The sequence below is a fragment of the Vidua chalybeata genome, chromosome 16 (assembly GCF_026979565.1).
Source record: "Vidua chalybeata isolate OUT-0048 chromosome 16, bVidCha1 merged haplotype, whole genome shotgun sequence".
In the NCBI taxonomy this organism is placed as follows: Eukaryota; Metazoa; Chordata; class Aves; order Passeriformes; family Viduidae; genus Vidua; species Vidua chalybeata.
In genome coordinates, this window is record NC_071545.1 from 2006812 (window position 1) to 2031215 (window position 24404).

Below are 24404 nucleotides of genomic sequence, written 5' to 3' on the forward strand. Positions count from 1 at the left end.
TGTCATTTTCTGTTTCCTCTACACCCCAGTACTAATTACACAGATGTCAATACAGCAAAGCATCAACAAGGCTACCTCAAACTTAATGCTGTTATTTCCAGGTGACAAGCAGGACATGGCACAGAAACACAGGATCAAAAATAAAAACCAAGATTATTTCCTCCCCACTTGACATGGAAACTTAACCCTTGTGCTGCAGGGAGCCCTCCCATTACAGATGTGCTGTTTTCCTCACATCATTCCTGAACAGAAAGATTCCATAGCAACAGCCTGGAAGTGCAGGAAGCTGCTGGGCTCCACCTCAGCAACCTCACCCGTGTGTGTTATGTAAGCACTCAGTGGCCTCCAGATGTTTTCCTCACCATCTGCTACATTTTTGGGCAGATATTCTCATTCTTCTGCTGTGTGAGTCACTACCTGCTGCATATTTAGGGACTTCAGACACTTCAGGAGGATTGCCAGCTTGGTTTGGTCAGACACCTTGTCACCCAGAGCTGGCTTACTCTCCTCAGCAATTACAAGTAACAAGAACTAGACAAAATGCCACTAATTACCAATGGAACCATCTCTGCTGATCATGAATTAGCAGAGGTACCTGTTTGGCAATGTTCAAACCTGCCTGATTTCCAGTTCTGGCTGCTCAGAGCCTTTCCTGGTCTTTATTACATTTCTCTACTTTGTAATATTTTTAGATCCATTCCTCATAATCCTTTCCTTTTTGCCTCCCCAAAAAAATATTACATAGGTTTTGATTTCTTAGCCTAACTGTGAAAATAGAGTTTAGTTTATATGCTACTTATAGGTAATAGTTCAGATAGGTGTGAAATAAGTGGGAACTCAAGACCAGCAGATACCACATCTCCTGGCATGCTCAGAGTGCATCACTGCCTGCATTCCAGCCTAAGGAAAATGTTGGTATCATCCTTTTTCTTATTTTGGGCTGGTACATCCAGATGATTCAGTTCCACCAAGTCCTTGTCAAAGGACATTTTTCCATTTGCTCTTCTCTCACCTGCTTGCAGGAAGGAAAACAGGGATTCTGCTCGGCACCTCCAGCTCTCACCCACTACAGGAGAGAAGCAGATCTGAGTGAGGCAATCTGAGAATTGTGCTATCATCTGCACATAAAGCAACCAATATTACAGTGACACACTGATATTTTAGGGTGTTACACTGGGACATGGATGGAATGGTTTCAGATGTCCTGGGACACCCTGGGAGGTTTCACACTTCTCCCTTCTCTGGTAATCCGAGGAGCATAGGCTGAGCAGGACTGCAAGTCCTAAATCATCTTGGACCTTGGTTACCTTTTCTGGGATTTCAGGGAGTGGTTAACAGTGGTTTTAAACCTATCTGTGCTCCTAATATTCCACAGTCAGGTCAGATGCTGCCCTGTTTCTGGTGTTTTGTTTGATGTTCTCTCAGAAACAAAGAAGTGCTGTGGATCCTGAGTGCTGCTGATAAAACCTCCCCAGCCAGCCAGGAGTGGCTGCTCCAGTGGTTCTTCAGGAGGGCAGAGCAGGATGAAAGGAGTCTAGGGAATCAGAACTTAGGACAAAAGCTAACAGAAAAATGTTCCCTTCAGTCTAATGTAAAACCTGCAGTGACCTGGAGATGAGGAAAAACAAGGCACTTCAGGCACATGAGAATTGAGAAGTTATCAAGATCTAGGGCACAGTGAGGGGAATCCTGCATCACATTGATAAAAGATTTCCTCTTCCAGTGACTGGCAAGTTTAGCCACTGTGACATGCAAGGTAAATAAGAAAAAACTAAAATCTGTTTGCCAAAACAGAATTACTTTTTTTTTCTTTTCTATTATTGTCCAAAATCCATGTCTATCTACTTTCCATAGTTATGTGTCTGGAAGGTATTTAGCCAAAGAGTGTTTTTTTTTTCCTAATAAGCCCTCTTTCTCTTTCCACAGGTTTGTTGCAATAATAAGACCATAAATAACAGGTAGAACCAGCCCTAAGGTCCTTGCCTTGTCTCAGAAGGTTTTAGCTCATCCTCCCAGCACCAGCTTTTTTCCTTAGTGCTGAGGTTACCTGAAAGGACTTTCAGGATCTGTGAATCCTCTGGTGACCTGGGCAGCACTGGGATGTAAATGACAGAGACATAGGAAATGCACCTTCTGCTCTGATGTCACCTCTCTAAAACATCATGAAAATCATCATTTCTGGGATCTACACCTGTAAAAAGCTACTAAAGAGCTGACATTAATTACTTTTCCAGCTGACTTTGCACACCATCCCTTAGCAGGTGGTTCTCAGGACTGTGGAGAGGAAATGATGTGACAATACTCACACCTTCCCCCAGCACTGGGGGGACCCAGCTGGCCTTTCCTTCCCAACTGCCTGGGATTAGGATGTCTAACCAAAGGTTTACTGATCCCATTTCAATGGCTCTGACAGAGGACACACAGTTTTCTTCAATCTATTTAAGAGTCTAAAATAACTTGTTTTGCTTTTTTTTTTTTTTCCCAAGAGGTAACTGGTGCTTACCTGTGGTCTTCTCTTCAGCCCTGGAGCTGCTGCCAGGTGGTGGCAGGAATTTCAGAGCAGGGCGATGTTCTGCATCTGAAAAAGGAAGGACAGGTATTTTTATGGATTCAAGGTGGAAAACCTTCACTGTCTGGGGCAGGAGGGTGAGAAAGGTAATTTTATTTAGCAGGGCAGATGTTCAACCTGCTACAAAATATTGAAGAGCTGTTCTTGAGCATGGAGGTTTCTCCATTCCTCCCACAACAATAAAAACACAAGGAAAAAATGGAATTACCTTATAAAAGAGAGAGTGCAGGATGTGAAATTTGGCCTCAGCTGTGCTTCTTTGCTCCTCACAGTGGCTTTGGTGCAAAAGGCTGGCGCTGCCATTACAACCTCCCTCAATAAATTCAGCTCACAGCTCTGCTTTCCTCTTATCCTGCCTTTCCATCTCAAGATAACTTTAATTAAGGGCTGCAGTGCATGAACTCTTTAGTGTTTTAGACACCACTTTGGGATGTCTGATGCCTTCTCTTCTGAAGGCTCCTCTTCTTGCTCACCAGTCTCACAGAGAACACTCCCATAGTTCACTTAAAAATTGAACTTGCTGTGAGCCTAAACTCAGGATATTTTCCCAGACAAATCTTTCTTCGTGGTATTCAGCAAAGCCAATTTGTTACTGCACACTACACAGGCACAGTGGGTTTGACACAAGTGGCTAAGTTTGTGTTGATGACAAAGGACTTTTCTCCCCCAAGGAAAGATAAAGGAAGGGCTGTAAATTCAAAGCATGAATGCACTTATGGGACTGCATCACTCTCCCTCAGCTGATACATGGTGTTACCACAATCTTTGATTTCTCTCTGCTTCTGAGTAATCATAAAATCCCACAATGGCTTGGGTTGGAAGGGACCATCTTGTTCCAACTCCCTGCCAGAAACTGTCAGGGCTCAGAACTGTTTCTCTCTGAGTGTGAGGAGTCAGGCAGACTCAATTCTTCTCTGAATATTTCACATCAAAAGAAAACAGTGGGAGCTTGTAGTCCGCTGCTCTAAAGCATCCAGTATCAATAACCCCACAGTCTGCACCGTGATTTAGTTTTAAGAGGCATGGCTATACATTTCCTGCTACAGGAGGAAACTAGCAAATTTACTGTGCTGAAAGATCGATGCTGGCACACATCACTGAACTCTGAGACGTTTTTGACAGCAAAGGTCTCCATTCTTCTCTTCGTTCTCCTCCAGGATAAAAAGAAATTCTCAAGAAATCTGTTTTCTTACAGACTGGTCACACCTTTATCTTCTTGAGCACAGGGCAAGGCTGAGGCATCAAGCTGAAAGTTTGGCACCACAATTAGGGGCCCACTTTTAGGTGTGAGAGCTCTCGGGCTCTGTTCTTCAGTTTCCCTTATAGGGAGGGTTTAAAATGCATGATATTATTTACTGATCCTGCCAATTGCTCTGAGATCTAATTAGTACTTATGGAGTACCTCAAGATCATCAGAAAGGGCGCCAGGCCAAGCACAACGACATTAATTAAATAAACCACCTTGTAGGTGACCTCAGCTGGCTCCTGCTGGGTATATTCATCTTAATCCAGCCAATTTTCCCCCACATTATTACATTTTCCTGTGCCCAAGAAAACCCCCAGCACTGGATTCCTTTGTCCAAGTTCAGTCAATTCCCACACACCCTATAGCTGAGGATAACACAAACAGCAAAAATGTGCCTTACCAGTTACCAAATCTGCCTCTGTGAAGAAGAGGATGGCTTGTCTGAAGGTCACCTCTGGGGTCAAGGCCATTAGTGCCTGTGGGAGGCTGTCACCCGTGCTGAGCCTGTCCCTGCCCTGTGTCCATCCCTTCAGGGCAGCTCCCAGGGCTCGGAAGGCGTCGATGCCCCGGAGCGCGCACACCAGGACGGGGCTGGACATCAGCGTGTCCAGGCTCCTCTGCCAGTGAGTGTCTCCAGCCTCAAAAGGGGTTATTTCCCTGGCCTGACACCGAGTGAGATGGGGCAGCCACTTCAGGCCCAGGAGCTCAAGTCCTGAATCAGGCTCTGCTGCAAGTCAAGAAAAATGTTTTTAGCACCAGGCAGCAGCTTGTGTTTCGTAGAAGCTGTGCTCTCTTTTGGACACAAACATTTTATTTCACATGGATTTTTTCCCTGCACAAGTTCCAATGCTGTTCTGACTTCTGTTTCATCCAGAATGGACTCTAATGCAAATATAGGAATATACTGGGAAAACCTACAAGATGCAAATTCTAAGAAATGCCATTACAGTGAAGAACAAAGAAAGGGCTATCTGGGAAATCAACAGGGAGCAAGTGCCATGATTTGATTAGAGAGCACAGCTAATGGGGGAGAGTTGAAAGGGAATCACTGAGAGTACATTGATAACAATGTGGCTTGGCACAGTATAATCCATAATTATGGATCCTTTAGCACCTCTCATAACACTTTAAGCAATGTTCAGCAGTGTAACAAACTACAGCAGAATGCTGACTTGTCTCTAAAGTAGTTTCAGTGTTGTCAGGGTTGTAAAGTTGTCTTCTGACTATGTAGGAAGGTATTTAGGGCTCAGTCCACGAGTGCTGGAAGTTTCTGTTGCCTCAGATCTCGGATACAGAACTTCACAGGATTTTAAGTAGTATTTCAACATGGTTTTGGGAGAGTCAGATACAATACAGTGTAAGACAGGCAGACTCGAGCCCTTTGTGCCTACAGCTCCTGTGTTATCACACTTCAGTGCAACCTGCACATGAAATTACATAAACTCCCTGTCCTGCCTAGGGCTTGGCAGCCCTTTTCATGCACATGTGAGCACCCAGCGTGGGGACAGCCTCGCTGCTCCTCCCGCGGGGGAAGCGGAGCGTGAGGCCGTGAAGGGCCTTGGTTCTGCTCACCAAAGCTGTCACTGGACAGAACAGAGCCTGTGACTCCCAAATTCCTGACCCACTTCCAGCCCAGCCTTACCTCCCAGTGCTCAGGGAGGGACACAATGCTCTGTGTTACATAAAAGCTCTGCAAGCCCAAGCACTACTTGGAACTGAGCTCTCTGGAGCAAATTATACCCACCTGAGCTGTCTGTGATTGCCCATAACAAACCAAGATAAATTCTTCAGCTCTCTAGGGGGGTAACAAAGAAACCTGTTCTTTCTGAGGCCCCTTCACCACATTTTCCATGATGTCCTTGCTATGCTAAAAAGAGCTACCCAGGATAAACTTTCCTGCCCAAGGTCTCCAGCCCTGCCCCAGAGCTGGGGTCACCTGCACTCCGAGACTGATCCCTGAGGCTGGGCATCAGGATCTGCTGGAGGAGCTCTCCAGCACTCTTCAGAGCCTGCATCCCCACCACTGTCAGCATCACCACTTGCTCCATGCCGGGCTCAGCAGCGAAAGCTCGGTGGCACAGGAAATCCAGAGGGATGTGATGGGGTTCTGGCACCGCGCTCAGGTTTCCTCCTGCCCAGGGAGAGCATCAAAACAAAGCTGTTACCTCATGAAAACACATCTCAGGCTTTTTGCTGTGAAGGGATTGCATAAATCCCAACCAGCATTTCGCTGTCTCCTCACACTGCAGCTCAGGAAAATCCTCCTAAATGAGGAATATTAACACAGCAAACTCCCTCTAATTAGTCCCAGTCCTTGCCTGGAATTACATTTTGCCATGTAAAGCAAATACATTCCTTGTAATTTTGATATCCTTATTCACACCATTAGGCAGAGTTGATAGATCTGTACCAAAATGATTTAAAGCACCAGTTTTGGGTTGATAACTAATGACTGACTTCACGTTAAATCAATACCTCATTTTGCTTTCTAGGACATTGCACACAATTGGGAGCTAATTTGGGGACTGCTGTAACACTGTGCTTCTATCCACAGTCCTGTTGGGAACAGCACAGCCTGGAGAATCCCTGGCCCATCAGAAATCCCTGTTTCTTCCATACTGATTCACTATATGATTATGTGAGCAATTGTATCAATAAACATTTATTTAGTTACTTATTCCTACATCATAACATTTCCTAATGCTAGAGAATTGTGAATGCATTTAATTTTCATTTTTCCTTAGGATTTAGAGTCAGTTTGGTTTTGGAAAGCAATATATTTTAACTCAAAGCCCTAGCATCCAAATTTTCAAATAATTAAATTAAATTAATCTAAGTTAACTTGCTGAACACATAAAAAAACCCAACATGTAGTTAGTGAAATAAACATGGGATTTTTTTTACTCCAAGTGTACAGAACTAGGAGGTTTAAGACTCACCCATGTGAGTCATAGATTAAGAACAGAAAACCCATTTCCTTGCTGTTAGAAATCCTATCAATCTCCCAGCTTTGAATGAATGAGTTACCAAAGTGAATACAACTGTACAAACTGAAATTCAGAATATCTGAGTAAAATGAAATTGGAAAGTGCCTTTTCTGCACCTACAGAACTATAGCTGCCAGCATTTATCATTTCAGCACATTCCATTTCTACACACAACCACCAATTTATCTAATTTTAATATTTTGACTTCTCTTGAAACTATGGCAATAAATACACATTGATTGGCTATTAATGTTCTAATTGCCTTAATTAAGGCTTAATTGGATGTTACCGTGTCACATTTCAATAATTTCTTTTTGCATGTATCTTTTAATTTACTTTAAAAACGTATTTTCATTTTGATTTCCATTGATTCTTCCATGAGAGCTACTGTGATTACTCATTTACTGTTCTGCTGCAGTTACTGACTGCAGCAGAACAGTAAATGAGATACTACAGACAAAAAAGCATATTCCTAATGCTTTTATTCAGGAAAATCCCTCGTTAGTGTGTCTGCTCCATCCCTGCAAGTGTCCAAGGCCAGGCTGGACAGGGCTTGGAGCAGCCTGGGATAGTGGCAGGTGTCCCTGCCCATGGAATGAGATGAGGTTCGAGGTCCCTCCCAGCCCAGAGCATTCCCTGTGTGTGATCCTGGAGAAGCCAGGCCAGAGCAGAGCCCCCTGACCTACCCAGGCTGTGCAGCACGGCCGCGCCGTACGGAGCCCCGTGGAAGCACAGGGACGGCTCCTCTCCAGCAGCTGCAGGGGGGATGCTGTGCCTGCTGCCAAGGCCTGCCTCTGCCAGCTCCTCCATCAGCCCTGTGCTCAGAACAGCAGCAAATGTGAGGAATGCTGAGCTCTGCTCAGCCTGACATGAAAACACTCCTGCTGTCAAATGTTTGAGTCACTGGCCACGGCTCCCCTACAGACTGGGCTTACCTGAGACACCACATGCAGCTGAACCATCCCCTCACCCCAAAATCACATGGACCCCTTAAAAAGGGGCAAGGAGCTCTTGAAAACTGAGGCTGGCCCACAGCTTTCTCTGGCTTGTTCAGCAGCACCCAGTTGTTTCTATCCCCTTCTAACTCCTACTGAGAACTAAAATGTGGATCAAGTGCACAGATGCTGCCTCACAGCTCCTGAATTTGAATAAATATCTTAAATAAGGTGGTGTCCACTAGGAAGAGTCCCAGATCTGAGCCCAGTGCTCACGTGGAGGCCCTCAAGCTGTCTCACACTTCCAGGCATGAAGCCAAAGTCCTGCATCCCACAGGGCCCTCGTGGGAAGGGAGGTATTGCTGGGGTGACAGACCTGAACAGAGACATCATGTTCTGCTCCTGTGATTTCCAGCCTGGAAAATATCCCATTCCACGCCACTTTTACAGACACTAAGTGCTTAAAGCCACAATCTCTCAGCTCCCATTCTCCCTCTAAAGAGCTGGGCTGTGCACAGGCAGTGCATTAAGGTGTTGCATACAGTACATTTCCACAACAATTAGTTCAGCCTTCTGTAATAATGTTTCAGGTCACAGTTTTAAAGGCTTGTTATTTTTTAAATTACTTTGTACACATTTGATTGCTTACTACAATACAAGCCTGTCAAAAATTCACTGTAGTGGAGCATGGGAAATGGATTATTGGTGTTAGAGGCTGATGGCAAAGCTTGGATGTCAAATGTAGCACTGACAATCACCTGCTCCTCAAAATTCAAAAGGCGTGAGGCACCAAAAATGGGCCATCACTGTCCCAGCAGTATTGCCTGTTGTTTATTCAAACTCAGGGCATGGCAGAAAGTAAAGCTTGGACAAAAGTGTATGGTGTTTGAACCTCAGGACAGAGATCCTTACCCACCTATTTATCTGCTCTGCTTCAGGAGTATTTGTCAAACTTTAACTTGCTTTGAAAATTCAACAGTGTTCAAGACCTTGAAGGGACAACTGCTTTTCCTATTGATTACAAATGCAAAACTTCTTAGTGAGGTATTTACCCTACTCCAATTTAGTGCCATTCTCCACTTCCCAGAGGCCAATCCAAAGCTTGTGGGGAAAGAATATCAGCATCCCCTCTCCAGGGCTCTGGAATATGGACTAAGGTGTCTTTCTGCAGTACAGGACTGATGAAAATAGCAGAGGCATGGCAAGAGGCATTTGCAAAATCTGTCACTAACAAAGGGGAAAACCCTGAGTTCTCTAGCACGAGGGAAAATATGTTAGCTCTCCAGACTACCCTTCGTTCCAGCCCCCCCTGTGTATTTCTAGTGGAAATTTCCCTGTGCAAAACATGAACACAAAACATCATCTGTGGCACTGAGGGAAGCTGCAGAAGCTGCACTTTTTAATGAGCAACTTTCCCTGGGTGCAGAGGCAGCAGGTGACACGGGGCTGTAATTACTGTGCCATGATTAATCCTCTGTGTCTGCACATGTTTTCAGAACATTCTGTGATAGTCTCAGGAGAAAAAGCCCAGGACTATTTGAATTGTCATTGTTTCCCCCCCTCCCAAACCACTAAATGTTCTTTCCTATTGTGGATAAATTAAAGGAAGCAACTGGGCTGGGAATGAATGTCTCCATCATGGGCTGTGTGGGATGGTGTTATTGGAAGGGTCACCCATTCTTGGGAAGGGGCAGGGCAGGATTTCTGTTCCCTCCTGACCACTGCTGTTGCCTCTGATCTTCCCCACTTGAGGTCAATGTCAACTGATCCTTAAGAAAACAGAAACTCAAGAAGATTTAAGGCAGCGACTTGGCTGGGTTTTGGCAGTCCCTCCATAGAAAATGAGTTACCTTTGGGGTGCCTGGAAGTCACAAGGATGCAAGACTCGAAGCTGAGGTTGATAGGATCAGATGCTGCCCTCAGGCTCAGTGGCTGATTTTGGCTACCCTACTTCTCTGGGCAAAAAGAGTTTCTGAGAGGAGGTGATTGAGGCCATAAAATCCCAGCAAAGTCCTGAGCTGGAAGAGACCCACAGGGATCCTTGAAATCCAAATGCTGGCCCTGAACAGGACAGCCCCAACAACACCTGCATGCACTGGGTGTGAGATGTCAAAGTCAGGCCCAGCTTTGAAGTGTCCAGGACAAGGCTCACAAATCCAAACAGGAGGTTACAACTTCACATAAAGGAAAAACATAACGATGGGACAAAGGCCCAGGGAGGCAGGAGAATCTCTGTCCTTGCAGATTTTCAAGACCTGACAGAAGAAAAGCCCTGAGCCTCCTCAGGGTGTCCTAGATTGCAAGGCAATGTGTATTCTATTTGCCATCTGTCAGAGGTGGGGCAGTTATCTTCTGTTCATTGGGCTGTTTTTTCTTTATCTCTTCCACAGCCAATCCTCTCTCCAGGAGATCTCTTCTGTTCATGGCCAGTGAGTGTCCCTGCATGGCTGAGAAAATTCCATCATCCCATGGGGAGATGCTCTGCCCAGGGGAGGAGCCAAACATTCCTACCTGGATACAATCTGAGATTTTGGGAACACCACAGCAGCCTTTGCCCACTGCATTCCCAGAGGAGCAGCTGCCTTTTCCACTGGATCTTCAGAGGAAGATCACACCCTTGTCCAGGATCCCTGCTCCAGCAGAAGCACAGCTGGCACTGCAGGAGGGCTGAGCCCCATGGAATGGCACTGCTGCCACAGCCTGACCCACAGGCTGCCAGGGCCTGCTCTGACTCTGGCAGTGTTGTTTTGTATTACTGCATTGTTTATTTTATTTTTTATTTTCTTCCCTAATAAAGAACTGTTATTCCTGCTCCCATATCTTTGCCTGAGAGCCCCTTAATTTCAAATTTATAACAGTTCAGAGGGAGGGGGTTTACAGTTTCCAGCTCAGGGGAGGCTCCTGCCTTCCTCAGCAGACACCTTTCTTTTCAAACCAAGACAGAGGGAAGTCACTGCTGATGCTCTGCTGAGCAGGATGTTGGATGAGAGGCCTTCTGAGGCCCCTTCCACAAGGAGCTACTCGGTGATTCTAAGCTCAAAAGGACTCCAGAGCTAAAGATCAAACAACTGGTAAAGGTCAGGCAGCTCTGTTGGATGTGTAGTAGTGACTGATTCACATGTTGGCCTGAAGAAGATTCCTACAGCAACATGAGCAGGCCTTGATATTCCCAATAAATATTCCCTGCACTGTACAGCTGTGATTGGACTGCTGATGTGGAACTCACACACACTGAAATGCAAACCCTCCCTCCCAGGCTGCTGGGCAGGGCAGCATTACCTGTCAGCAAGGCAGGGATGTGATGTGTGGCGTTCTCCTTCCTCAGCAGCAGCACCAGGCAGTGCCTGCGGGGCCCACCAGGGACTTCTCCTCCTGCAGGACCAGCAGGTGAGCTTGAACTCTTGCCAGGGCAAAAGACAGCAATCTGAAATAATGAAGGGCAGATTAAGACTGCTAAATCCAGATGTAATTACTATAGGGGTTAAGCAAATAGATAAATTACAATGGCATAACAAGATACAGCTCACCACTGAGCCATGGGAACTCCAATATCTGGGTGTTCTGCGTCATCTTTTCCTGAGACAGAGAAACTTAATTTAAACTCAGGGAAGAGGCTTAACACAAAATCATTCTGCCCTGCAGCTGGGCTGGGCAGTTGTAACTCAGCTGATAGGTGGTACCATCCACCATAAGTGGATGGACCATAAGTCACTCTAAGATTATCTGGAGTCTCAAATGAAGGGATGATTTTCAGAAATTTTAGCACCAAACAGCACTTTGGAGCAATGGTTGCTGCTGTTAACTCCTTAATGGTCACTTAGCAACATGTTCCAAATATCTGTCTATTTATGGGTTGTAGTATTCCATAAATAGGTTATATTCATTCTACAAAATATTATGGGCAGGGACATTGTTATTCCTTAGGCTTGAGCACAGAACAAGCAGAAAAGAGGGGATTTGTAGAGGTTGATTTGCAAAATTATGCATTTCCTGACCGACATAGCAAAGAACTCTCAGCATGATGGTTGGAAGTGTGGGGTCCACTCCTTTGTGAGAGAAGGTGTCATATGATTCCTGTGGGATTTTTAATATAAGAAGTGCAGCACTGGACTTCTTGCATATGTTAAGTTTGACCGCAACCTTGCATTTGTGATTATTGCTGTTTCCTTAGGCTGACTTGTCAAAATGCCAAGTGCACTTTACTTCAAACCTATCACTATGTTAGGCAGAGCTTCAAAGAAAGAAAAAGTTATTTTTGAAAGCTCTTTTTGAAACCCATCTGGAATGCACTGAAGTAGGGGACTTCATGCTGAAGGGCCCAGAGGGACTGTGAAGTGCAGCACCAAATATCAGTCTGTTAGTGAGGACTCTTCTCCTGAACCACCTTTGCAGATCAGTATTTTGGTTCATGGTGCTACTGCCAGCCCTTGGTTATTCTGACATCAATGGCAACATTCACATTTGTTTTAGTAGGAGCAGGATGATGAATTTACACTCCTGTTCTCCATGAGAGGCAAGGCTTGGTGGGGATTTTCCTACTGGGGAAAAAGCCAGCACTGAAAGCAGCCAGAGCACAGAGCACCACTCACACGAACACGGAGAGCTGGGAAGGAGAGAAGGGGTGTCCTTGAGCACTCACTGGAGGAGTGCTGGCACCATTAGCTGCAGGGCAAGGGGTAAGCCAGGGCACAGAGGGCACAGTACCTGCCCTGCTGCCATGCCCAGCACAAGGCCTTGCTGTGCTGAGAGCTGCAGCTGCCGCAGTCCTTGCAGCACAAAGCCCCGGCGGGCACAGGTCGCAAGCACAGCCCCGTAGGCACGTGGAGGTACCACAGGTGACACCAGCAGAATGATGTCCCCTAGATCAAAGAAAGAGCAAGAAAAGCAGCATATTATTGTCACAGGAGCTGTGGTATCAACGCAAGGCAGCTCTCACAGCAGCTGCCTCCACCTCGAAGCAAACAGCAGCATCCCGAGCAGTGACCCTGTGTTTTACAGTTTGTTTGCTGCATCCAGCTCATCATGACTGCAATCCAAGGCCAGCCCAGAGTGGGAAAGCTTATGGCATCACCAGTAATATCTTTATGAATCATCAGATGAGACGAGCCAGCCTGTCTCCCCAGGTCTGGGAGCTGCTCACAGGCAGTGTGCCAGTGCTGGCCGTGCTGTGAGAGCTGTCCCCGTGCAGCCCCCAGCACTCAGGGCAGGACTGAGCCTTGTAGGCATGACCATGCTTGGAGTGACCAAACAGGGCAACAAGAACTACTTGTTCTTGATCAATATGTCCACTCCAAAGAGCATGAAGCAGCTCTGGTCACTCCTCTCTGCTCTCATTCCTCTCTGCTGTTACTGGTGGTCTCAGCAATCCTGCTCAGCACCCATTCTGATTCCTGTTGTGCCTCCTTTGTTCCTGCCTTTAACCTTCATCCCAGACCTGTATTGTGGCATAAGCTCCTGAAGCTCTGGATCACCTGTGATCTCACCTTTGGTTTGGTACCCTCTGGGGCCTCACAGGTTCTTTGGACATCATGGTAATGGTATCAGTCTGTCCTGTCCTACCTGATCTCTTCCAGCAGCTCTGGCTGCTCGAGCTCCCCTTGAGTCCCTCACCCCAGGACATACGATTGTAGACACAACAGGAATTTACCTTGGGTTAGAACTTTGTGTTTTTAGACTCTGCTTCCCCAGTTGAATGCCAGGCTCCCTGCCAACCTTGAGCAAGCTCAGGAGAAAGAGCCTCCAAGGCCTTCTGAGCAGCCCCCACATCTAAAGCACTGTGAGACAAGCTCAAGACTTTTCCCCGAAGCCTCTGATCTGCCTGAGCTCCCTGTTTTTACCATGACATCCATTATTACACTTTCTCAGTTCTAACACAGCTTTTTTATCCCTCACAATGTATATCCAGATCTCCATAAGCTGCCAAGAGTGAGCTCTGAAGACAAATCCTCAGTACCACTTCTACATGGGTTTTCTCTGTGCTGCCTCAGTAATTTCTCGTAGCTTTAACCAATCAATTTAATGAGACTGGAGGATTTTTTTGTTGTGTCCCAGTTGATTCTGAGGGTAGGATGGTGAATTTTTATTTTTATTCTAGACTTTGTGTTATGGATATCTGTCCTGCTAAGGCTCAGTCTGGTTGTTCAAAGCAACAGCAGCAAAACAAGGGAAACCTTGTTGTACTTATCACTAAGGATGGGATAGGCAGGATGGTTCTTTGCCTAAAATCTCTGTTTGGCTTTATGGCTTTAACACTGGATTTTAGCCATATTCATGATATGGGATCTGTCAAAATCTAAGATTGTTGGTGGGAAGATTTTGGTTCCACTCCAGTTGATAACACTTTAAAAAACATTTTTTGCACACACATATTCCAAATCAACAAGAATATCTGCTTGGGTCACCAAAACTCTGATTACTGAGAAGGGGCATGTCTACCTAGCTGCAGTACCTCTGCTCTGCATGGGTAAGTATTCCTGTCTCCAAGAGGAGCTGCTGGAGACCAGAGGGAAGGAGTCAGTGAATTTTTCTTTTCCTGAAAACCCCAAGGGTGTCTGCTCCCAGAGCAGAGTTTCAGCTCCTCTTGCCAGAGCAAAGTTATCTGAGGAGCAAAGCTTGACAGTGACTTCTGAGGCTCCATGCAGATGGAACGTGGTGTGGTGGAACTCAGCAGCCCACAGCAAATGTGAATCATTAGCGGCCATAAAAGGAAGGGGAGGCAGCAAATGTGACTCATTCCATCAGTAGCCACCAGCTGCCATCAATCCCAATCCCAAATAACAGAGCCAAGGGCTGCCTGCCAAACTACCTGAGTTAACATGAGCCAAAAGATGAAAAACTGTCTCAAAATTGGTTTTTTCCTTTCTCCCTTCTCTATTTTCCTTCCCTTCCACTCATTTTTCATCTTTTTGCCTTATGCTTTCATCCTTTTCTCATGGATTCTTTCCTTTGGCAATGTAATTCCCCATGCCTTCTTTCTCTGTCACTCCAATCCTGCTTTCCTTCTGCCATCTCCTCCCTGACAGCTGCTGAACTTCTGCTCCCCTCAGGCTTCATTCCTGTGATTGAAATTCCCACCTTCAACTGGGCCAGCAGAAACCAGCCAAGAGCATTGTCCAAAAGCGCCCAGCACCCCAGATGTGCTGTGCCAGGCCCACTCCAGGGGATGTTGGCCTCTACAGCAGGACCCCAAAACCTTTTAGCCAGGCAGGGCCTTGGCTGATGTCCCCTGGACACAGTTTGCTGCTGGTTAGGTACAAATTCAGGGGCTGAACACTGCTCCTACAAAGGGAAAATGGGGATGTGAGTGGAACCAGGTGATAACCCATTGATATTAGTCCCATAAAATGCTCTCCTTTCTGATTGTGGTCAGTCCTGCCCTAAATGAAACCTTGACCCTTTAATTCCCCTGATTATAATATTCAGTCTTCAGCAGGAGAGGCAAATGATCTCTGATCAACAAACCAGCAGTTTAAGGACTCTGTGAGGTCTTCATGTGACTGTTTCTTTGATGAACAGGCCCCTCTGTGGAGAGATTTCCTGTGAAGTGTTTTTTGTTTCTTTTTTCCCCCTTCAGTGACAACCAAGCAGCCCCCAGAACTCCAGCAGCTGCTCCCATGAGGAGGATGAGGTGGTGCCACTTCTCTGCTGCTTCATTTCAGGCAATAGTGTTCCACTAGAAATTCATTCCTGCCTCCAGAACTGGCCAGGTCAGAGCCCTGAGCAATGCAGAGAGGCAGAATTGCCTTAGGTGGGCTGGAGTAAAGTGATGTTATCAGTGAAGGAGAACTGTAAACCCTCAAATTTCATTTCCTAACACTGACCTTTGGTAGTTGAGACAAGCATGGCTGGAGGTCGAGGCAGCATCAAGCCCTGGAGGTCAACTTTTTCTTCATCTTCTCCTGCCCCAGCTGGTGAAGGTCTCTGAGAGCTGCAGAAAAACGATAAATATTAAATGAAAAATATTAAAAGGTTCTGACTCAAACCTACTTTCTGTGACAAATCCAAGGCCACAGAAGCCTCTCTGGTAAAACTGCTTTACTGGGAAAGCCATTTCAATCCCTTGTCCGTGACATGAGCTGCATCAAGGTCTCTCTGACTGAACATCTTTTCATATTACTCCCCCTGAGGCTCTCTGTGTTCAATTAAAAGTAGCTAATGCAAAGTAGTCAGCTTGGCAAAGAAATCTGGGAATCAAGAAATATGTCAGGCTGCAGCAGAGCTTTTCCCACCCACAGACACATCATAGTTGCTATTCACTTTGGGTTCTTTAGGCTGAGTTTAACCAGTTTGAAGGGTTCGTGTTAGGCAACAAGCACGATCCAGTCTGGCAGGGATGTTCCTGCCAGTGAAACTTCCACAACATTCCTGCACATCCAAAAGGACCCAATCAGGGCAGGGTGAACAGAAGGTGTGGTTGAAAGCCAGGGACTGTCTGGGAACAGTTTTGGCTGGGACTGTGAGCTCAGGCTGCTCAGGCAAACCTGCCTCATCCCTTGCCACCACCACAGAGCTGACTGGAACACATCCTGCTTGCTCACTCCCAGGAGCCCGTAGCATTTGCAAGTCTAATCTGAAAAGGGCAATCTGAGCTGCAGTTTGTATTCCTGTCTCCCAACAGACCAAATTACCAGCATTAGGAGAAAGACAAGTGCATTATTTAGGAGGTAGCACTGCTCCGGACTGAGTTATACCAGAGGAGCAGAATTCATCATCTTTGCAAGAGGAAAAAGACATCCCCGAGGAAAATAAACAAATAAAGAGAATGAAACTTGACCAAATTGGTTTTTTTGTTGACATCTTAAACATAAAAATGGTGAGAGTTGCTGGTTGTGGCTGAGAGCAGAGCTGAACTCTGATGCATAATCCTCCACAGCAATCCACAGGTTAATTCCACATGGCTGAGCTTTGCCACTCACAGAAAGCACTGACAGCAGTGCAGAGGATCTCACCTCCAGCCTGCTGCCTCTGACTGTGCCACCTTGCCCCCAGGATCAGGCAAGATCCCTAAAAACCTCTTCAGAACCTGCAGGTCTGAATTTTCTGCAGAAGAGTTTCTCATGCAGTTCAAGGTTTATAAGCCACCCTTCATTTTCACACACTTCTCTCATCATCCTCCAAAGAACCTTTTCCTACTGAATCCCTTTACATAGGGCAAAGCCAGAGGTTTCCTAGGAGAGGGTCACTCACTGGCACACAGCCTTGCAGCTCTTCTCCAGCACCAGGCTTCCAAATCTTGCAGCAAGAGTATGAATTAGAGGCCTGGATACCAGGGAACAGGGAATGGGAAGCAACTGCAACTGTCCCAGGCCTGACACATCTAGGAACTGAGAGAGCTGGAGCTGGACCAGGGCAGGTTTAGGTTGGATATCAGGAAAGGTTCTTCCCCCAAAGGGTGCTGGCACTGCCCAGGCTCCCCAGGGAATGGGCACAACCCTGAGGCTGCCAGAGCTCCAGGAGTGCTTGGACAATGATCTCAGGGATGCCCAGGGTGGGATTGTTGGGGGGGTCTGTGCAGGGCCAGGAGCTGGGCTGGATGATCCCTGTGAGACCCTTCCCATTCAGGATATTCCATGATTCTATGATCTGCTGCAGAAGAGAGAAGGATTTCTGCAGACTGCAGAAATACACAAGTAGAGGGATTGCTCCCCCTGCACTCCCGTGCTGCAGGACCCTTGGAAGGCTGACACAGAGATCTCTGAGTGCCTGCCTGCCTCCAGGGCTCACTGCCTGTGCAACAACAGCTCCAGACCATCCGGGGCCATCACCTGGAAGGCGGGGGCAGGATTCCAGCAGCTCTCCCTCCGAACCAGAGGCACAGCTCCCTGTGCACCCGGCTGGGCAGGGGCAGGGACACGACAGGCTCCGCCTGGCTCCGGGCCCTGCCAGAGCCTCGGGTGATGTCCTGCAGGATGCCATGGGCTTTGGGCCCTCTCACACCTAATGCCAGCACTGGGGGCACCTTGCCAGGCTCTGAAGTGTAGGAGGAAGGCAGCTTTTCTGTGGAAACAAACACATGTGTGAGTAAAACATGGAACAGCCCACCCCAAAGTCATTCACTCCACTCAAGGGCTCTTTTCAGATCTGTCAGAGCCAGACTTCAACAGAAGAACCACCTGGTTATTATTACCTGCCCTGGGAATCCATCACCTGGTTACCTGCCTGGGGGAGAGATGCTGGCAGCACCTGCATGTGTTTACCCAATAGCAAACCTGAGGTTATTCAAGGCAGTCTGTTGAAGAAAGAGGAATTGGTTGCCTGGTGTTTGCTGTGACAAGTTATTACAGAGCAGGTGATGCACTGAAAGTGTCTCTTCCTGTGGCAGGGGTTGGAACTTGGTGGTCTTTAGGGTCTTTTCAGCCCAAACTGTGACTCTAAGCCAGCACTTCAAGTTCCTCTTGTTCATCACCACAAGCAAGGCTGGGGGATTCAAGTACAGGGGCCTGAGAAAAGGGATGGTTTTGAAGGGCATCACAAACTGGAAATCTGGGGACTTCTTTTTTACATTATTTCCTTCTGGATTAAATACAGATTTTGTACAATGCTGTAAGGTCCAGGCAAATATTTGATTTGCCACCTTTAATTTTCTGCCAGGATTTGAACCCTGACTTCCCTTACTTCTTCCAACTCTTTCCTATGACTCTGGCAAACCTTCCTCCAGCACAACTGGGGCCCAGAAAGTAACCCCAGAAAAAGCAAATTTGTCTCCTTTCCAATTCTTACTGCAGATGTCAGAAAATGCAGCAAGGGGTGTGATTTTCTTCCCTTAGGTTTAAAAACATATTTAAATATAGCATTTCTTGCATAAGAATCAGAAGGCAGAACACAAATCTCCAGAGCAGGTAGATAATGGAGCAACTGGCTGTAAATATTTAAAATAATAATTTTAGAGTTTTCAAGCTAAGGGTAAAAATCTAATTTACAAACTTGCACAGCAGTTCTCAGCTCAAATGAATTGTCTCTTCATACTAAATGTTCTTAAATAATGGTGCATGGTACAGAGCATTGAAGCAGATCTGCTGCCTGTCAGCTCCTAATGACTGCAGGTTTTATGGTTTTCTTATTCATTTCAGGAGCCCTCCTCCAATTCTCCAGCCCTCACCAGAAATGTGTTCTGTGCACAGCACCCAGCCAGCTGCAACTGCAATCCCATTCCTAAGGCAGTCAGCTCCTACTGCTTTCAAATGCAAAAAGGGAGTGAGGAGACTGGGGAATTTTCTCTGCTTAAGCTGGTCTTCATTCCCCTTCTGCCAGAGGAGAAGGAAGCCTATTTCTCTCCCTCTCAGCCTGCCTGTGTCTTTCCCATGAGAAATGGATTGTCTGTGGCACATCTGAGCCTTCCAGAAGAACTTTGTGGCTCAAAAAGAAGCACAAGCCACAAGCAATCTCTAAACTCTGCAGCTAAGGGCACACTTGTTGCTCTGGAGTTGTGCTGCAGCAGCAACCAGTAATATCCCATAATGTTTTAAGGCAGGCTTCATCATCTCTGTTTCTAATGGGAGAAAATAAAGACTTGAGTGGTACATGCCAGTATTTGATACATTGGTGTCTGATGTTCAAGACTTTGTGATTTGAGTTCAGAGCCCCAGATTGTGTTTATTTACCGTATCCCACCTCAGATAGGATTCTATGAAATAATCTGGTGTTTTGGTGATGGTTTATCTGCCAATGCAATTACAGGCCAGATAAATCAGCACTCCTGAAGCCCCCCAGGCAATGAGATGGGGGAATTGTGGAAAAGGGAGGCTGGATTTTCTACAGCTAAAACCTTAGGACTATCAGTGGGGAACTAAATTATTATATTTAACTTACATGAGCCTGTCCCTGGAGCTCAGGGCACTGAAATGTGTGAAAGCTCACTGCAAAGGAACAACAGCTAAACTTTGAGACCCAAAAAATGTATGAAGAGTTAAAAATTCATCTCATGGATATTCAACAGTGGGAACAGAAAGAATGAAACAGTCAAAGCTATTCTATAATTTCTTTTGGGAAGGATACAGGAACTGATAAAGCAATCCTCATGCAAATCTGACTCTGATCACCCTTCACCTCAGTGTTTTTACAGATCTGGGCCTTCCTCAGCATGATGGAAGCTCTGGAGGAGAAGCAGAGCCCACCTGAGCTGGAGAGCAGCAGGTCCTGGCTGGGGTAGAGCAGGCGGAGGCCGCAGACATCCAGCCCAGAGCCCAGCAGCAGCTGCAGAGTGTGATGGGTCTCCAGGGGGCTTCGGAAGAGAGCCTCAAACAGCAGCACCATGGCAACCTGGACAGCCAGAGAAAAACATGGAAAAATCAGGGAAACGCTCCCAAGCCCAGCAGAACCTCAGAACTGCAGCCCTGCTGCTCACCTGTAGTTCCCAGGATGGATCTGCCAGAGCTACAGAGAGGCTTGGCTTTGGTTTCTCTTTATGTGCAATTCACACACAAGGCTCTTGGCTTTGGGCTAAATTATAATTTAATCTATTTCTGCTGATATAACTTTGCCTTTTGTCACATAAACCTACTAGTGAAAAACTGCAAGGCCTCTAGGGCAGAGCCCACAGTGCATCTCTTCTGCTGTTCACTTTGTGCAGCACCATTTGCCCATCTTTGGATGATAAAATAATAATAAACCAACTGGTTGTGTCTCTATACCTTTAACAGCATCAAAATCAACACTAAAAAAACATCAAAAGGCAAACACATCACTGGTACTGTCCCAGATTCACATTTCAGAGTCTTCTTAACCAGCCTAATCCATTTCAGCCCATCCTGGCATGTGGGAAGACTCACACCAACACATTCTGAATGTTTATACCCAAAAGGGAAGCAAATTATTATTATTTTCCCCATCAGAGAAACAAATTGTTTTAAAAAGCAAGCACTTTACGACAGGGAGTTGTGTGGTCCTGTGGATAATAAATTGTTTAGCTGGGGATCAGACAAGGTGATTTTCTGGCCCCAGATTTGGGCATGGCTCTCCTGGATGTTGAGCAGCTCAAGGATTTCCCCAGCTCAAGGTTTATGGCTGCAGCAAATGCCAAATGAATCCATCACTACTGGACACTTGAAATGAAATGCTACCGCCCCATAAAGACATTATGAGGCTTTACCATCATGATAAATGAAAATAGAAATTTGCTCAAATCATATAAAAGTGGTCTAATTAGGAATAAAAGCTCCATTTCTTTGTGTTTGTCTAGCTGAAGCTCTCCTGCTATTAACCCAGTACTCACAGCAGCCAGTAAGGAAGAATTTTCCTGTGGTTGCTCTGAGTCCCTGGGGCTGCCTGGGCTTGGGGCCAGCTGTGATAACAGAGCCATCTAGCACAGGGAAGCCTCAGGAAGTGCCAGTGTCCCCTTTCCTCAGGAGCCTGGCACTTGGCTTTGCTCTCCATTGCAGCTTGGTTGAGTTGTGCCTGGCCTGGTCTCAGACATCTCCAGTTCTGGCCACTGTCTGAACCCTGGGCTTTCTGCCTTGGCCTTGTCACTGCGGGCTCCCACCTGCAGGGCTGTGCCCACTTCTGGGGCTACCAGCACAAGAGAGATGTTGGCCAGTTGGAGCAAGTCCAGAGGAGCTCATGGAGATGCTCTGAGGGCTGGAGCCAGGCTGGGAGAGCTGGGGGTGCTCACCTGGACAAGAGAAGGCTCCAGGCAGAGCTCAGAGCCCCTTGCAGGGCCTGAAGGGGCTCCAGGAGAGCTGGAGAGGGACTGGGGACAAGGGATGGAGGGACAGGACACAGGGAATGGCTTCCCACTGCCAGAGGGCAGGGATGGATGGGATACTGGGAAGGAATTGTTCCCTGGGAGGGTGGGCAGGCCCTGGCACAGGGTGCCCAGAGCAGCTGTGGCTGCCCCTGGATCCCTGGCAGTGCCCAAGGCCAGGCTGGATGGGGCTTGGAACAGCCTGGGACAGTGGAGATGTCCCTGCCCAGTGGACTGGCGTGGAACTGGTGGCTTTGAGGTCCCTCCAACCCAAAGCAGTGCATGGCTTTGTGACCCTGGGCTGATCCCCATTACTGCTGCTGGCCCTGCTCTGCTCTTCTCAGTAACAACTCATTTCACATGGGTGAGGTCCTGAACATTTTGTGCTGCACTCCTAACCAAGAGCTAATTGAAATCACTTTAACCTTCTCTTCTCCTGGGGTAGAATCAGTACAAATGCTCCCTACTTGTTCATACAACACACACAGTTACTCAAGATCAGGCAGTATCAGAACCTTCAGAAATTTCTTGGAATGTTTCTGAGCCCAAGTTTAATCAAAGTTGTGCTGTTTACTGACTTACAGTCAAGTGGTTTCAGGTTATCAAAATTTTGTCTACTCTTACAGATTTGCACCTGGTTGGTAGCAATTTCTCCAACCTACACATTTCAAAGTTTAATCTTCTGTGGCTCAGAGCAATCAGCACATCAATACTGATGACACAAAATACTCAGCTGATATATTTAGGTCTGAGTGAAAAATAGTTCAAGATCAGTATTGTATCAAAGCTCTAGATTGAAATATCCCAGGGCACTTAATTGTCTCTCAGTGTCCCCCCTGAGCCCCCAGGTGAGGAAGGAGGGGGTTGTTTGTTGTTCTTTACCTCAGTATCTGTGTCTCTGCAAGCCTCCATGGCACTGCTGTCAGGGAAGTGTTTGTCATCACTCTCAACTGTCTGCCAGTAAAATCCCTTTGGCACTGCAAACGCCTTCTCCACAGCCTGAAATGCACAAAGGACAGCTCTCACTTCCACGTTATCTTGGTTCCTTAAAATAAAGCAGAAAAATCAGGATCTTCTGGCCACAGAGCGCACAAGGATGCAGCTGGTGGATTAAACTCAGCCCAGTGTTGTTAATTTATGTAATTTGCTTTCTTGCAACTATTCCAGTAGCTCCATTTAAGTGATATCCCAAGAATATGAATCTGCAACTGCTGCCCAAGAGCCTGAGCATTCCCAGGGTCCAACCCAGTGACTCCCCAACATGCAGAGCACCCACAGACATCACCAGGAGCTGCATCCATCAGCTGAGACCTCAATTCTCCACGACTGTGCTGAGCACTCAGCAGAAAAGGCCTTTGTGAAAGCAATGCTCTAATTAACCAATCAAATGGAAGGGTAGGGAAGGGACTGCATGAACTTCTACATGCCTGTAGCCAAAATAGCACATTTCTCCTGTGCTCATGTCACCACAAGTGACACATATCTGTTAGTCTCATCGTGCCACATCCTCATGGATAGGCAAAAAAATGGCATTTAGGCCACAGCTCCACACAAGCACAGCATTTCCCAGGCTCAGCACCTTATTTTGTTTCTCATCCATCTTCTGGGCAGCCAAGCAAGCAACTTGTACAAGTGCAAGGGTAAGGATGTGTCACTCAGGAGAGGAGAATGTACTGTGACTGCACGCTCTGTAAGCGAGGCCACAGTCCAGGGACAAAGGCAACCCTTGAAAGTCACGTTTGTCAGCTTCTGGTTTGAACATTCCAGAAATACAGATGCATTTAGGCAGAGTTCACAGTGGGCAGGAATCATTCCAAGGATGAAGGAAAAAAAATAGTCACTTTTAAAACACAGGCTCAGGCGTAGCTCAAAGAGGCTTCACTACTTTTAAAGGCTCTACTTTGATTTACAGCAGGTGTTAATTTGTCCTCAGCTTATGTGGACTGACCTTTTCAAAAACAGAAAAAGAAATTAATTTTCAACATGGTCTCATCAGGACTTTTATGATGGAAAGAAAAGGGGCTAACCCTGCATGGAGAAGCAGGGTTAATGCATCCACTCTGCATTATGAGCTCCATATAATGCTGTTTAATTGTGTAATCACCTGAGAGATTTCGGGTGTGCTGCTTGGCAAATGATAGGCACTTCAGAGCATTCCACAAATGCTTCAAAGTAACAACCAAAAAATGAAATTCATTTGAATATTAAAGCCCCTCTGACAACTGCCTTTCCACTTCAGTAACCTTTTGTGTTGTCTCCTCCCTCTATTTCCTGTGTTTCATGAGATATTTGCCTGAAATCAGAAGTGGGGATTTCACTTCTCACCCTGCTTCAGTCAAATCAACTGCACCTAACCAAGGGCTTTGGCATCTCCCAGTGGATCTGTCCATTCTGTCCTGCAATCCATCAATCCCCAGCCTCCACTGCTGATAGGACACTCGGTTGCTGTGGAAAATACCATCAGAGGAAAAGTAGATTTAAGGAAAGGGATCTTCTCCATTCCCAGTGCATGATGGCAGCTCTTATCTGCAGCAGTGGTACAGTGCAATGAGCCCAGACAAGTCCTACAAAGTGGGAATGCAGCAAAATCCCAGTTTCCTATTTCTTCCAGCTGTTCCTTGAACAAACCTCCTGTCTGTGAATGTTCCAGAAGGAAAAGAAGGGACAAATGTGCTCAAACCAGCACCAGCCTCTATTTCCATAGAAACCTTCAGGATGATCATCCAGCTCCAGGGCACAGGGTGGAAAATCCAAGGGGAGAATACAAGGGGATTCTAGGGTGGAAATCCAGGCTGGAAAACCCAAGGAAAATCCAGGGTGGAAAATCCAAGGGGATTCCAGGGTGGAAATCCAGGCTGGAAAATCCAAGGAAAATCCAGGGTGGAAATCCAGGCTGGAAAATCCAAGGGGAGCACCTTGGTGTAAGTTGTGGATTCATGGGGATCCCAGGATGCTGCTCCAAGGCCACAGCAAGGGTGTGGCCACACGT

General features: G+C 46.6%; 1 protein-coding gene across 6 annotated transcripts in view; it reads right to left on the reverse strand.

Moving 5' to 3' along the window:
* Positions 1–24404, reverse strand: part of DNAAF8 (dynein axonemal assembly factor 8) — a 104004-nt gene that overhangs the window by 35804 nt on the left and 43796 nt on the right. For 5 of the 6 annotated variants that reach the window (XM_053957914.1, XM_053957911.1, XM_053957915.1 and 2 more), the window contains 11 exons: positions 22298–22414; positions 19851–19995; positions 17502–17733; positions 15558–15664; positions 12442–12596; positions 11017–11161; positions 7489–7617; positions 5752–5946; positions 4216–4542; positions 2504–2578; positions 1013–1066 (listed from right to left, as the gene is read on the reverse strand). In XM_053957914.1, the coding sequence (XP_053813889.1) occupies positions 1013–1066; positions 2504–2578; positions 4216–4542; positions 5752–5946; positions 7489–7617; positions 11017–11161; positions 12442–12596; positions 15558–15664; positions 17502–17733; positions 19851–19995; positions 22298–22414 (1681 nt within the window). The remainder of the gene's footprint in view (positions 1–1012; positions 1067–2503; positions 2579–4215; positions 4543–5751; positions 5947–7488; positions 7618–11016; positions 11162–12441; positions 12597–15557; positions 15665–17501; positions 17734–19850; positions 19996–22297; positions 22415–24404) is intronic. The other variant, XM_053957913.1, reaches the window with a different exon arrangement.